The sequence below is a fragment of the Augochlora pura genome, chromosome 7 (assembly GCF_028453695.1).
Source record: "Augochlora pura isolate Apur16 chromosome 7, APUR_v2.2.1, whole genome shotgun sequence".
Lineage (NCBI taxonomy): Eukaryota > Metazoa > Arthropoda > Insecta > Hymenoptera > Halictidae > Augochlora > Augochlora pura.
In genome coordinates this window covers 21,818,547-21,835,419 of record NC_135778.1, presented here as the reverse complement: position 1 = coordinate 21,835,419, position 16,873 = coordinate 21,818,547, and the positions used below count along the sequence as shown (strand labels likewise).

General features: G+C 33.9%; 1 protein-coding gene across 1 annotated transcript in view; it reads right to left on the bottom strand.

Annotated features, from left to right (window-relative positions):
* Positions 1-16,873, bottom strand: part of Stum (mechanosensory transduction mediator stumble) — a 63,571-nt gene that overhangs the window by 8,281 nt on the left and 38,417 nt on the right. The window contains exons 5-6 of the mRNA XM_078185272.1: positions 2,175-2,438; positions 461-680 (exon numbers count right to left, since the gene is read on the bottom strand). Of these exons, the coding sequence (XP_078041398.1) occupies positions 461-680; positions 2,175-2,438 (484 nt within the window). The remainder of the gene's footprint in view (positions 1-460; positions 681-2,174; positions 2,439-16,873) is intronic.

Sequence of the window (16,873 nt, the reverse complement as noted above, 5' to 3'; positions counted from 1 at the left end):
ATGTTGAATGGACTTGGGCACCTTCAAATTTTACAATGAATCTGGATGTTAATTTTGAAAGTGGCCTAACTCCGTTCTTGATAAGAAAACGCATATTATTCACTTAATAGTTGCCACTATTTTACTAGGAACTATAAATTTAACATCCTTAGATACACTTAAGCAGTATGACTCATTAGTATCCTATACGTATATTTTTAAATTCATTGAAACGCAAACCCTTAAATATCTCGATTTGGAGATAAATGGAGTTAGGCCACTTTCAAAATAAACGGCTCTTATATAAGATTGAGGAGGTGAAACTTGCATCTGTAGATTCCAAAACGGAGCAAACCGAAATAAATAAGTAAAAGTTATACGATGTGCGTATAATTGATACGCATAAAATAACTTATATTATACGATATTGAAAATCATGACTATGTACGATAAATTACTACAATTATTGAATTCCATTCACCTCCGATAGTGGGGGTGGCGCGACACTGGTAAGACTGTGCTTGGCACGTATGCTTCTTGTGCGTTCTGCTTCAGCCTTTTGCTTGGAACATTTGCAGCTGTCGAACAAACGACGACAAATCGCGCCGAATCTTCTTTCTGGAGGACAACACACAGCTGCCTCGGCAGGCGCGATCCTTGATCTTTTTGAGCAACATTTGATTTCCCTGAGTCTTGTGCACCTGCAACAACCAGAATCTTCTATTAATAACGATTTCTGTTAAGGGATTGGTTGTACTGAATTTTTACACGGTTCGTGGACCGTATCTCCTGCGAATGTTCCACTATATTTCACAAAATAAAAATAAACAGTTCAACAGTCAATTTCTCGAAGTAACAAGCGTAGAAAGCGTAGAACAGTTAGTGTTGATGTGCCAATAAAACGACCGATCGTGGATATTAAAAAGCCTATCTGTGTTCTTGGTGAAAGTAATTCCCATCAGCGCGTAATCTATCTTACCGCGGCTCATACATTATTTCTGTACTTCAACGTACACACAACCAGCAATCGATTTAATACCTAGTTAAGTAAATTATTTTACTACCATGAAAATTGGGGCATCTGAATTATAATTATCTTTGTTCGTGTCTGCTGTATTTTTCGCTTATACAGAATTCTTCTATATACCTTCCCCCAAGATTGTAGTTCTTGAATTGGGTACCTCTAAGATTGGAAAACTTGTGTTTCGTGTGGATTTGTTTATACAATTCAATGTTCTAAAATACTCTATGTTTAATTTTGGCATTAGAAATATCTTATAGTATTTTAGTCTTTATAAAAATGTAATTATGCTTTAGCAGCGTAACGTCTTTCATTATTTCCCCTTTAAATGACCAGCTAATAATAGTCACAGGCTCGCTGAATAACGTTCAACATTATTAATTAAAAATCGTGTCTAAATCAAATATTTCGTACACCATTTTATTCTACATATTCCTTCGCTTCTTACTATATAAAAGAACTAAGTTATCGAGCAGACCATTAAATAATAGAAAACGATTGGTTATTATTAAGTGGTTTGTTCAGTGACGCAATTTTTCTTAGATAAAATAAAGCATACACTTGCCGACAAAAGTTATGGACCATCTTACACAGATACAAATTCTTGTATACAGTAAACCTTCTCAATTTAGGTTAAAAATTTGTATGACGTCGACAAATACATTAAAATTATTTCTCTATAACCCTTAAATTCCTATTTTGTATTTTATTTTATTTGTTAAATCTTTTATTTACTTTATAATTTGTTATCCTTTCTACTTTCTTTATTTTTTTATTTGTCCGATGCACTAAATATACCAATGTTACGATATAAACAATGTGTTAAATGCTTCACTCTAACAAGTACTTTTAACTAAATAAGACATATATTTATGAAGATATCAAATCTTACTCGAGTGTTAACGATATATAAAATTTCAAACTTTGTTCGGTAATTGCATTTCAATGAAAATCATAGCTGTTTCCCTTTAAATGAATATTTACTCAATTTACTGGTCTCAAACATTGTTAAGCCCGTCTTGAGTACGCAACACTTTAAATCGATAAATCGTGCTATTTGTATGATTCATTTGTCTGTGGAAGAGTTATTTTGATCCGTGCATACGTTATTATTATAATAAGTAAGTAAAATTCAGCTCCTTGTATTGGTCTACAGCTACTTCTCCGTAAATACCTGCATCTATTCTTGAATTTAGGCCAGCAGCCAACAGACCCGGTGTCCCTCACGGCGGCAGGTTGCTGTCCAACCTCGTTCGTTGTCGTCACCGTAGTAGTCCTCGTATTGTTCCTGGGCCAGGCGAGCCCTTTGGGGTTAGTGCGACAAGCGAGACACCTCATGCTGGGACAACACTGGCAACACCGATTCAAGGATCTTTTCCACCGCGTGAAAAATCTCTCGGGCGGCCGTTCGCTGACGCCGTTCGCCGCTACCAACACCCTGCAATCGAAGGGCGGCCGCGCCCCGGCCATGCTGTTAGTATTATTAAAAAACGCCTGCCCGGCCTCCTTAATCGATCGACTTCACGATAAAGGAGCCTTCGATGTTAAGAAAGAATCAAAACGACAGGCGTCGATGAAAGGAACAGTAACTATGTACATTGTTGATACAAGTATTGATACAGGATGCTTCAAGGACACTAGTGATTCCGTGCGCATTACATAAACCTAAGTAAGAGCGTTCAAATCTCTCTTAAATCTTTGATAATATCACAAAATTAATTGGTACGAATGTTGTTTTTTATGGAGGTGATCGTGTGCTGGAAATAATATTTGTAAATATGGTTGTAGACAAGACATCGAGGTCAACTTAATTTCTTTCCTTTTTAATGGATTTTGGGGCATCTTTGGACGTCAAGCATTTAAAGTGAGATATTTAATTTAATACTTTATTAAATTCTTTTATATTATTTTAAGTTAAAGCTGAAAGTGGCTTATACCTTATAGAAGAGTTGTAACATTTCATTCATTCTTCACTATTTACAAACTATATTTTTTGTGTTACACCATTTCTGCTCCCTACGGCTCTTGTATAGAGTAAAAATCACACGACAATGATGTCTATGCATCTGATAAAAAGATTGTTTAAATGAAGTTTGTTATTCGTATTACTGTTTGTAAATATGTTCTTAGTGCTAGCAGAAAAAGTTATTGACATATTTCAGAAGAAACACATAAAGCTTTTCTACCGATAGCGACGTAATGAAATTATTGTTTACGGAAGAAATTGTAACAGAGACGGAAACAGAAACGCAAGAATTATAGCATTGAAAAACGAAGATATACTATCACCGATTTAGTTCACCATTTTTCTATAGATATACATATCTATATATTTCATAATAATAAATATATTTTAAATAAATATTTATTAGAACGAATAGTACTACAACATAGATATTGGAGGAATTACGAAAAAATCTAAAACTAAACAACTACGTTAGTGTATGTGAATATACATCTTAAATCAGTGGTATAATAAATGAAGCAATGCATATGATACCATGTTTTCCGCGCCGAATCTGCAGTATCCACAACATACTCCATTTTAACTGGAGAATTGCAGTTTTCAGCGAGCTTGGAACCATCTAAAGAATCAATCATTTCAATATCGTTGTTGTCAATTTGATAACTAATAGTTTCGAAAAGTTTAAACAAACTTATTCTCTCATCGGTGTAGTTAAAATTACTTTCGGTAATGAAAGAATATACAGAAATTCTAGCTGATTCTAGTCTATTCGAGACTGTTCTAAATTAAAATTTTTTTTTTGTAAAAAAGAAACTAAAAAAAATTACAAACTAAGAAACTAACAAAGATTTACGATTTAGTTATTCAGTTCAAAAAGATCATTATCGATTGGAATTTAACTGTACAACTAATGAATGCTACGTGCTTATAGACATATTAATTATATAGTACTCGTTTCGCGTATGTATAGTGTAAAAACTTGATTTAAACTTGAGTTATTTGTTTCGATAGTAATTTAGACTACGAATTTTACGAATTCGTAACAAAAATCAGTAGATCAAGAGTGAAGTGAAAACATTAGAACAGCTGATCTACTGTCATGTTACATTCAACTTACTAGAATCATCAAGATAAGAGATACGTTTTTATTTGTTTCTTTAATAACACTTTAAACAACACGGATTATTTAGCAAATAGATAAGTGTTACGTGTTAGTATCCAACCTTTGTTTCCCTTAATTAATGAAAACAGTTTTTATTTTCTACAAAGATCCGCAGTCTAATAATATCATTTATGCGTTGCTGATTAAATTAGATTTTTCTATAAACTTTCCGAAGAGAAGTGCCATAAATTAACAGAAAAAGTACGATCGATCGATACAGAAATATTTAAATTTTCTTGAAAATTGTACTCGTTTAAGTAAACTCTTAGGTGGCCCTATGATAGACTGGCACTCGAGTGCCACTTGAGCTAAATACGAATAGTGTTAATTTTCATCTAGGTTTTGAAATTCATTTTTATTGCAACATATTGAAACAAACTGAACCTTGCTTGGTTTTCTCGAATATAAGATAGCTGAATTAATATAAGCCTGGGCAAAAATATTTCAAGCTAACAAGTACAAAAATTTGCAAACACTATTCCGCTCAACTATGTCATGTATGCTTCGTTTGAAATAGTAATTTATTTCTGGATTACATGAAATACTAGTTGAAATACTTAATTGCTTTTATAAGTATATAACAAGTATTTACGACATGAGCGTGAAATATTTAAATAAAATATATATTCTTTTATTGTACGTGAAATTAAACACTTGAATATTATTTCCTTGAAATTTGACCAACAAAGCAAGATATGCCTGTTGTTAAAAGCAAATAGGTGAACAATGTAATAGGTAATAAATATAATATCGACACATTACATTCATTGATTAATCGGAAAAAATAGAATTTCAATTAATTAACAGAAGATGCCAAAAATACTATTTCAAATAATTATTTGCACTACATCTTAAGAAAATACTGTTTTAATTAATAATTTGTATCATCACTACATAAATAACAACTTTTAATACATGCACTTAACTCTTTCAAATAAATCTTGAAGTATTATTTCATAAATCTTTTTGAAATATTTTTACCTGGGTCTGTTCCCATGTAAACTTTCAAGTTACGCTTTCATAAATCAAGGTACAGGTACCTATTATGAAACATCGCTCAATTCCGAACCCGTTCTGAAACTACAGCACGAACAATATGACAAAAAAAATAGGAAGAACATATAGATGTGGATGTCAAAGTTATTGCCCACGCTTTGAAACATTGTTCTTTACAAATTCACGCACACAAGTATTGTTATGTAACAATCAACTATAAAAAAAATACGTTTGTTCGGACTCGTGTGTTTCTATGAAAGAACACATTGTTCCAAGTGATTGTGAAGTATACTTATCTCGTATTTGCGTGAACTATTTTGTATTCATAACAAATAAATATTTCAAAAACAATTTCAAACATTAATCTATCGAACAACAGTATAAATATTCGACAATTACACTTTTCAATTGTAATCAAATCAATGATAATCTGGCACTCCCTAAAAAAGCGTACCATTTTCGGTACCTTAACCTTAAATGACTTTGACATTGTGCGTGTTTTAGCAGTCGACATTCGGCACTTAACGTGTTAAATCCCGTATCCGGCAAGTCCCGATCCGCGGGATCGTTAATTAATCACTGGTAATGGTCGCGCAACCAATCACGTTTATCTAAATCGAAGTCTGTGACGGCGATCGCGATACCAATTGAATCGTATCGATTCGCGCGTCGTCGCCGTATAAATCCAGCCCGTCCCCACTCTCCGTTCGTTGGAAATTCGCGGAACAAAATGTCGGGAATACGGAGAATGTCGCGTAGAATTCGTATCGATCGTTGTCGGAGAGCAACGTGCACAAAATTCCCACGTGTGAGTCGGCCTGTTGCCGGGTCACGAACCTAACCCTTCCTTCCGAGTGTCTTCAGCGTCCGCTACTCGCTTCGGATTCGACGAGCAAAGGCTTACCTTTCGAGTCGAGACTTTGAAGAATCGCGACGAGAATGGCCTGACGGTCGTTCGAAGAGCGGAAACGCGGATCGCGCGGAGCACGCGGTGACGCACGGTGAACGGAGGCAGTGGAGGATGATCGTCGGACAACTGATCGATTCGAGGCGATCGTAGACCAGAAGAAATCGTAACTGTCCAGAGGGTGGCGAGCGAGCATCGCGGCTCTGCTCGTGTCGCACGAAGATTGCAGGTGCCGCAGTCCACAGGGGTTGGCCGGACCTCGGTGGACGTAGGGCGGCGAAACGAAGAGGGTGGTCGGCCGAGCAACCGGTCACGCAAAGATTTTCTCCTTCGGTCAGCCTGCACACACACACACACAGGACGCGGCTTTCTTCGGTTGACCGCGAAATCGATACGCCTGAAGTTCTTTACCTTAACACCGGCGCTTTTTCAAGGCGGCACGGTGGACCTACCGACTCCCTACACCTTCGTCATAGGCGATACCACATTTCATTCTTTCTACAATCATAGATAAGCAAACCTGGGTGAAAATATTTGAAAAAGTACTTGAAAATATATATATTTATACTACTCGTTCGACAGGCTGATGTTTCTAGACGATTTTGAAATATTTATTTAATATTAATAACAAATAATATGAAGGAAAGTGTAAAGTACTGGCATATATCTAATATGGAACACCGTTTTCGTATCATGTCTTCGCGTTCCATGAATCTGATTGTTCAAGTGATTGTTCCATAACAATATTTATACGAGTGGTTTTTTAAAGAACAATGTTCAAAAGTATGCACAACACTTTGACATTCTCTTTCGTATGCTCCATCTGTTTCTTATTGTATTGTTCGTTCCGGTTAGTAGTCCCAAGTAGAGGTCAAAACTGAGTGGTATTTAAAAGTAGGTACCTTTACCTTAATTCACGAACCCGAATACTTGAAAGTTAACGTGGCTACACACCTGGGCAAAAATATTTTAAATATTATTTTTGGTCTGCAACTGTACAATCGTTTTCATCCCTCAGAATTTACGTGTTGCCCTTGGATTTTTTATTTCGGTGACCATTAATGCGGTGAATATTTATCAAATCGATACGCGTTGTCGGAACATTATGTATGCTTCTGTTTTACACAGAATTTTGTTCGTCGCTCTGTTTTCTTTCCTGTAGACGCGAATGCTTGCAATACTTGTTTTTCTTTTAATTTATTTATTTAACGCCACATCTGTTCAATAACAATTAGCAACCGCTTGAGGGATTACGGTCGTACAGTTACAAGAAGATATAATATACACATAAGTTTTCACATTAAATTATTACATCATCTTCTTAATCTGAAATCCTTAAATTATTATGTAATTTCGTTAATCTATTTGGTTTCTTCTAAATATGATAATTATTTCTGTTTGTTTATAGTTGGCTGACAATACTGTTTTGAGTCTAGCACTGAATCGCAAGATAAAAGTTTAATTAGATGATTTCACTAGATTCAAGCAAGAACATCCAAGTAAAAGTTCTACTCATGAACCCACAAATTCGATAAGACAATAAAGATTGTTATCTGAGTGAGATAGCTGAGAAACTTCGATACAGAATCAAGCTATAGAGATGCATAGCGAGCATTGACGCGAAAGTTTTAATTGGGTTCATTCTGCGCTTACTCGTCGCCATTGCAGCTGTTTTTCCCTTTCTCAAAACACATGCGAGAGTGTTGTTTTTAAGATGTTTTATCTAAAGAACCTTGTGTTTAAGCTACAAAGACTTTCGCAGGGCAGATTTCTAGCCCACAAATTTAACGCTATTGTTGCTTTGACGTTCAGATAAATAAATAAAATATATACTTATAATTCGGTGTATAATAAAATATAACATCACATTTAGTAAATACAATAACAATAGTGTCAAAGTCGCGAAAACAAATATTACGCGTGGGGTAGAAGAAATCTACTCCGCGAATGTTCTTAAAGGTTAATAATTATGTATTCGAGATTCCAAGAACACCTGCTGAATCATCTACTCAAGCACAATTTTGTTTCTCATTTATCCTATTTAAAGGATTTTTCTTTTACTTCTCAGTAAAGTGTATACCCCTTTTCCAAAAGTATAGTATTATTCTTCCACAAGTACTATATACAATATAAATTTTAATAAATTACTTAATTAATTAAAAAAAAAAATTAATTAATTACTTCTTGGATTAACTTCGGCATCCGTTTCAATACTTTTTTTATTATTTCACGTTTTGACTGCATGTGTCGCACTATGCGAAAGGTTACGAAATGAACCAAGATACGTTTTGAATGAACAACATGCAATAAATTGGTAAACCAATTGCGTAAGTAACAAACACTTATAACTTAATATGTACTTTCGACAATATGGTATCCTATTGCAAACTGTCAAGCATTACCTAAACTGAATGAAATACTACAATTAATATCAAATAAGCAAGTATCCTAATACTTTCGGAGTATAAAATTTTCTAGTAACAGCCTGTTAACCCTGGAACCCATAAAATGTTTAATTTGTCCGCAAACATATAAATAAATACTAAAAGAAAGAGATTACATTCATATAACCTATAATATACATATAAGAACAACACACAATTACAACGCAGCCTCAAAATGTTATTTACACCAACAAATTTTTCTGATTGTGTTTCTTTTTAATCATCATTCATCAATATTTAAACACTCAGGTAATTGTGGGCACGTAATAAAAATAAATTTTCCTTTTCTTCACAAGAACGACTCCGATCGAAATATTTCTAATTATTACAACAGTGGAGAAAATGGTACGGTCAAGGATTGAGGAAAATCTCTTGTTTGTTGTTGCTGATCTATTTATTACCACTATGGTACATATACTTCAAGAATTACAGTCGTCGAAAATATATGTATAGAGAGAGGTCTTTACGATATCATCTTCTAATCGCAACGACACTTTGACAACACTTTATAGCGTCGTAAAAGACGGTAGGGTGATACCAGTGAGTCGTGGTTTCGTGGACCGTGACGTCAGAAAACATACTATTATGCGGTGACAGAATTATGCGAAATATGGTATAACAGTATTCTACGCGTGCAGGTACAGCCAGTCACATAAGTATTCGTACCCTCATTGCTTATAAGAGAAATCTGTTGAAATCAAGGGACGCATGTAACATTTTGCAATGAACTTTTTATTACGAATGAATACATGTATAAAGATAATTTATACCAAATTATAACAAAATTGATTAACTAATAACAAAAATATATTGATTTTACTCCTCGTAGAACGTGATAACAGTCCACAAAAGTATTCGTACAATTATTAGCAGAGTCGATTTTGTATTCATACACCGTCATTTCACATCGAAAATAATTTGCATAGTTGATAGTTGGTTGGGTGAATTCCAACAAAGTAGCCTAGTTCGAAACTTTGTCAGAATAACATCAGTAATCCGAAATGAGTCGAAAGAAGTCCGAGACTACTCTAGAAGAGCGTAAAACAATTTTTAAAAGACACCGAGAAGGTAAAAGTTATGTCGAGATAGCAAAAATAATAGACAGAAGTAAATCGACGATTCAATTCATCATTAAACGGATGGAAACTAGTGATAGTTTGTTAAATAACAAACGTACTGGAAGACCAAAGATTTTAACAGTTCGAGAAAGAAATACTGTTATACGTGAAGTGCAAAAGAATCCTCGAATTAGTGCGCCTAAGTTAGATACAATGTGTAACGACATGTTTAATAAGAAGGTTTCTGCTGAAACCTGTCGAAGAATATTGAGAAGTGAAAATTTTCATGGTCGCACACCGAGGAAGAAGCTTATACATGTGTTTATTGATAATAAAAAGTTTGTTGCAAAATCTTACATGCATCCCTTGATTTCAACAGATTTCTCTTATAAGCAATGAGGGTACGAATACTTATGGGACTGACTGTATATTGCGCTAGTTCACGTGGTGCCATGAAAATTACATCAGGCCTGCTTGTGCCACCGATTTTCCTGGATACATGAAAACCAAGGAGAAGCGCGTTAAGTTAAATAATTGTTTCGATAGTAATGATTGCTCACAGATCCATATGTATATGCGACTATATACTTATTATGACGGTATTTAAAATTTGTAATAATATTTTATACATATTTTTTTCTTCTTTATCATTAATATGGAATAATGAAAGACCCAGTTGTTACGAAAATATAATAGTCCTAGGCACACGTAGTTACACTTGATCACTAAAATATTCGAACAGCTTTTAAAACGTAGAAATCTTTTTTCAAATTAAATTATTGAGCTTAAACTCTTCACGCCCTTAACCACATATGTGTACGTTTAGTTTTCTTAAAATTATGATTATTCTAAGTGTAAAGAAAATGAGAATCAGTTAAAAACTATTCGCTGCAGAATCCCTCAGCAATACTAACGAAACCTCATCGAATGAAATGAGATGGATGATAAATAAGAAAGAAACAATTAAATAGATTGTTCCCTACTATAAAAATTCATTCCTGAAGATATTAATTTCTTTTTAGACTTTAGACTGATTAGTTCACTAGATTACTAAAACAAAAATTGAAGTAATGCATCTTGTTCGATAAAATTAGAAAATTGCATTAAGGCAGGGACAAAACACGAGCATTGAAAAATGTAAAAATCCCAAGTGATCATGAAATTTGCAATTATTTGAAAAGATTCCTTGATACATTGACTAATTGCATCCCTCTAGCATCTCAATTACATTAAAATGTTTTCGTTCAATTTCTAATAAGTTCTTCCGTTTTAAAAGTTAACCAAATATCGATCAAATATAAAAAAAAAATATATCGACAATTATTAGTTAAAGATTAACGATTACATCGATATAAACACGTTAACTATCTAAATGATTATTCTTTGGTTTCATTGAACTTGAAACGGATCAGAAAATGGAGAAAACAAAACTAAACGTTGCCTCTCTAAAACGAAACAATCAGGACTTACTGTTAGCCAAGTTCTGAATTGTTACTGGAAACATGCAATTATAGACAGTACCTGAAGTGGTAAACCCAATTGTACACGTGTTAGTGGATATTTGCCGGCGTATCGGTAACTTCCTCGCGAAATTACTTTCACGATGGCGCGACGAAACGAGTGCTCATAGTTGCTGAACCGTCGCTTCGAAGCGTGTTAAACAAAACCATTAAAAGTTGCGGTGCAGCGTGTCTAAAACTTGGAACACTGTGGCAACAGTACAATTTCCGTGGTGATTGTAGCATGGATTCGTCAAAATCACGCAGTTAAAAGCTCGTACAATGCGAGGCAGAGAGGAAATAGACGACAAAATGTAGGAGTAAAATTAAATTCGTTATTGTATCGTCGTTAAATTTGTTTCAATGAAAATTGTAATCTTTAATATGCCAACTACTTAAGATCGTTACTGTCGCCCCGATAACCTCAAAAATTTCATAACAATAAAGCATTATATTTGATTAAATTCAAATTGAAAAATTAAGTTGTGTCACAATAATTACTTTTTTAATATTCATACCTTTCGTGGTTCTTGATAAAATTAGAGTAATATAACTTATTCCTATAAAAATTAATTTGTAAATCAGTCAAGATATTAATGATACTAAAAAATGATCGAAGATATACGTAGGAACGCATTTGTTAAATACGGCTAAACAATTAAAATCGCTTAATCGCTGTTGTAGACTTTTAATTCCTATAGTGCAACAAATCATTAAAAATCATCGTTGTCCTATTTTTATTATCAGAGTATTGCAACTGACGCTGCAATCTCTCTTGCATTGAATTAACATTAAAATTACTCGAACAATAAAATTGAAAGGTCGATGTTTTCATAATACGTGTTTTGTTTGTTGAATAACTAATTGGAATCTCGTAGATACACTCCACAACTATTCTTTAAAGATCAATTTATTCCAGACTAGTTACATGCAACATCAAATTAGATAAAAAGTTGGTTATGGTTTCGTTCTATTTTAACAGATAATTAGATTTTTCCAAATGATTTTTCAAACTGCAGCTAGGATCTTTATTATTTGTTGCAGCGTTTCTACTAATTTCGCCAATCTAAGTACACTTTCTCTGTAATTGTTTCCTTCGCCACGATACTGAAATGATACTAACACAGATAACGTAATTAGGGTGCCAATTAGATGCAGATTCGGCAGTAGATAAAAACTAAGCACTGGTATTACATTGTAAAAGAGACTACTTTCTCGATGGTTTGTATAATTGTTCCGTTCCTTTATCAACTTTACATAACCGCGCTTACGTGGTTGCACAGTTTGCTAAAAAGAAAAGGACTTCTTGTTATATTTTATCGAGAAAAAAATATTTTGAACTTATATATAAACAACATATTTGTAGTTAACATAAACTAGGACTAAAATCCACTTGCATTGTAAATTCGAGCTGCAATTAATCACTTTGCAGTACAGTTTTATAATATTTAACTTCGATTTCTTTGCACAAGGTAGAAAATTGCCATTAAAAAATAAAAAAACATTATTTTAATAATATAAGTATACCTTTTTAACACGTTAATCACCCGCGAAATATAATTTAAAATAATGAATCGAATCATAAAACTTACTTGCGTAACTGGATTTAAATAAAATCCATTCTGAATACAACATATCTTATAATTTAATTTAACTGTATGATAAATATATAATATTTAGTAAGCTATATACATTTTCGTGAAATGATGCAACGAAAATATTAATTTTATTTTCTGCACATTCCTTTATTTTGATATCTTCATTTTATTTTCGTAGTTTTTATTTCTTTCGTTATTGTGATTTATTTTATTTGTCATATGCACTAACTAAGACAATACTGTTAATTAATATATATATATATATATATATATATATATATTAATCAAAATATTAAATTTTACTTAAATGCTAACGATATGTAAAGTCGGCAAGTCTATGTAAAATCGATATTACCACACGAGTCTCGATATTTCGAAAATTTAGGAATTTTTTGAGATTTTCTGATTGAAGAAAATATAAGAACCGCGAATAAAAATGGTTACATAACAAATACTTCTTTACACAGACGCGACAAGCAATTCATTCGGTACATAAAATACGATGTAGATTGAAGGGTTGTCAATGTTTCTTGAAAATGCATTAAAACGACTCTGTTAATTATAGCACAATATAAAGAGGCGAATTAAAATGATCAGATACGTTTGCTTCTCAAAATATCAAAAGTTTGATAAGTTAAGAAATAATTGCAACGTCGTGAAGCTGTTAGCGATCTCTTTTATTAGCGTCGAGTGAGAGAAAGGAAGAGAACACTAATGGACGAAATCATGCGCACTAAAATTAATTTCGCCTGATCCGTAGCAATCGTAAATGTACACTCGACTTTTAATGCCTTCGCGTCACGTTGCGGATACCGTGGTGTTTATATCACTATACATCGTCACGCACCGCGCCGCCCTGCGCAGTTGGTCTGTTTCGGCATAGTCGTCGCTGATTTTCGAACTGTCCCATCGATTTATCATTAAGAGACGGGGAATGAATGATAGGTGAAAGGTATCGATCACCAGAATTGTAACTGCGTCGGTCTTGTCGTGGCTGGCCATCTATCAACTGTACTTTATCTGCTTCGGTTAAATACGTCATTCCGTAAACCTTAGGTTATCCTTAATTATGATGGCCAATAATGTGTGGTTTCGCTGCATGCGATCTTATTTCTTCATTCAGCATGGCTCATTTCATCTATCACTGCTCGCATCACATTTATATTGCTGTTCTTTATTCGTTTACATCAAAGGCGTACTATACAGGCGTATTATACTATACAATATAATACAATGTATCTACTATACAGTATATAAATATAAAAATATACTATATATAAATATTGATCAATACATTTTCTTATTATGGATAACTAGACAGCGAATCTTGATACAAAATAAAAATTATGAAACAATTTTAATAAGCCGGAATTAATACATGAATGTTTCAAAACTTCTTTTAACATTTTAACTGTCGCGTCATTCGTCGGAACTTCAACGCGTAGGTTAACAATTGAATTTTTCAATCGTAACTTGGTTAAATAAAATACTTTTTCGAGTGTTCGACAGAGTACTGATTTTTTACTATTTACCCATTTTCACCTGTTCATTTTTTTAAACGTACATAAAATCCAAAGCTTATTAATAACATTAATATTAGTATATAGTACTAAATATAATACGTTATACGGACTATAAAAGAAAATACAGTTTTTATGCTCAATTGCTTTTAAACAACCTCTGCTAAGTTTAAACGGAGGTCTTTCTTCCGATTAACATTACTACTAATAGATTACGATACATAATAAGTATATTTAACTAATAAGATAGTTTTAACCCGTTGCGTAAATGTTCATTTCTACGTTGCGATACATTGCAACAGTTGCATGCACATTATCAGATATTCATTGAACGAACATTTGCAAACTGAAAAAAAACATAAAACTACGTGTACGATATTCACCATAATTCACAGAATTCTTGTGAAAATGTCCCGTCACTCGCTAAAATTAATATACACGCACCTAATCTAGAATACTAATTGTTAATAATAAAATGGGCGGAACTTCGAATGTTTTACGAATATTCGTTGATTAGGTAGGGGCATGTAAATTCGATTCTAAGCAAATATCAATATTTCTTACACGCATTTACTGTATTATTACAATGTAATAATGTCTGTCAATACAACACGTATAATAATCATAATAACATTTCTTCTACAATTTAGTATACTTTCATAGCACACATTATAATTTTGTTTTCTCAGCAGATTTATATTTTCTGGTAAACAAGTGTTTGTGTTACACAAATGAGTGTTAAATTAATGTTTTGAAAATAAATTATTTCGTATCTGTATTACATTTGATTTACTATTACAGCTAAGGTGAAAATTCTTACATATTCCATTTGGATACTGTAAATGGCTTGATTTTACGTGGGTGTGCTGCGATCCGATGCATTTGTTTAACATATGATATCATCAATAAGCGTAAAATTCGAAAAAAGTGGAAAACTAAACTGGAGGAATAATCGCATACCGTCACTCGTAAAACTATTTTTGAGAAGAGAACGAGGGTTAAACTTAGCTGCTTTTATCTACGTATACAGTGGCGAGCAGGTAAATAGCGAAGTAAATCTACATATGTGTTTTATAACTTTTTTTTTAAATTGAACCAAGTAACCTAAATTTTGTTTTGCGATATTAGACCTACTAATCTGTTAGTGAATGAATAAACAGACATTGCTTTACATTTCAACTTTTTGGAATTATACGAAAATAAAGACGAGATGTTTGTCAACTTTCTTATCTCAACCTATAACAAAAATGTTTAAAATTGTGTTTTATAGAATTCGATTTTTTTATAGTATAGAGCTAGAACCATTGAAAAATGCAAAAATTACCTGTCTTTGGTTGAAATTCGTGAGAAATTTCTATCGTGACGAACATTAAATATAAAACTGCTTATGGCAACATCAACCGTTATCAAATTCATTTTCTAAAATTGTCAAACAAAATTCAATCAAACAAAATTTTGAAATAAGGAAGCAGTATTTTAGTCATCTCCAAAAAATTCAGGTCGTTTAGTCCAGTTTTAAACAAGATAGATCGTATTAAATGGCGTCCAAATTCTTTTCTTTTTTATTCACTGTAGATACATAGACTTCCATGACCCCTGGCATAACAAAATTATTTACGACTTTCTCTGCCGTTAGTTTCATTAGTAACTGCGAATGTACGCGTTAATTGTTTTCAGCACGTCTCGAAAAAGAAGAGACAATATTTAATCTCAAGACGAACAAAGGTACCAACGGGTCTGCGTAATCGACGAGAATCCAGCGTCGCGTCGATCTGCACAGCACTGAACGAACTCCTGCTACCGGGACTCCAGCATGGCAGGTCGACATAAAGAATAATCGCGACGGAGTAACACGATCCAGCATCGGCCGTAGGCTTGGACAAATAAAAGTACCCGCAACTTAATGGTTTTATAAACGGTGAGTTTGACGTCAATGTCGCGGGAAACTGGGCCAAACACGAAGGGCTAGTTCATCCCGCGCGTCGCTGCGCCGTCAGCCGCCCCTCCTCACGCAACCCTTCGCCCGGCCCTCGGGGAACCGTGATTTGGTGATCCGTGGAAATCCAATGGTCCCGTCGCAGCGTGCCGATCGACGAAAAACCAGTTGAAACGGTTTGCACGGAACCGGATAGAGGAGCTACGCGAAGAAACGAGAAACAGCCTGGCAGCTGAGTGAAATACAGAGGTGGTCGTGGTTCGACCTTGGCCGCACGCGACGCTGACGATTCGTCGGTCAGCCCGCGTAGCCGAGTTACGTCGATTTTCGGTCGTGCTTCACACATTTCTATGAACACATGCGCACACGTGTACATCTGGAATTATCCGCCACGACGCGCCGCCACAATGCACAACGGGTCGGGATCCCGCTTTCGGTGACCAAAAACCAATTTTCAAAACGAATGCTTCGCAGATATTTCTTTTTTCTTTTTCGGAAATGTGCGAACTCGAAAATTATGAAACACAAAATATTGATTTTAAACAATTGCGTGAGCACGTACGACTTGTTAAAGTCAAAATATTGAAGTACAAATTGAAATTGATTTTTATAGGTACATATTTATTATAGGTTGTGCGACAACAGTTTAGCAAGACGAGTTTATTCACGCTAATGACCATATTTTGATCACCTAAGTACTAAATGTAATTTAATGTAGGCATAAATACAGTAATGTTTACAACAATTGAAACTCTGCGGAAGGTTCCAAGGAAATGTTTTAAGATAG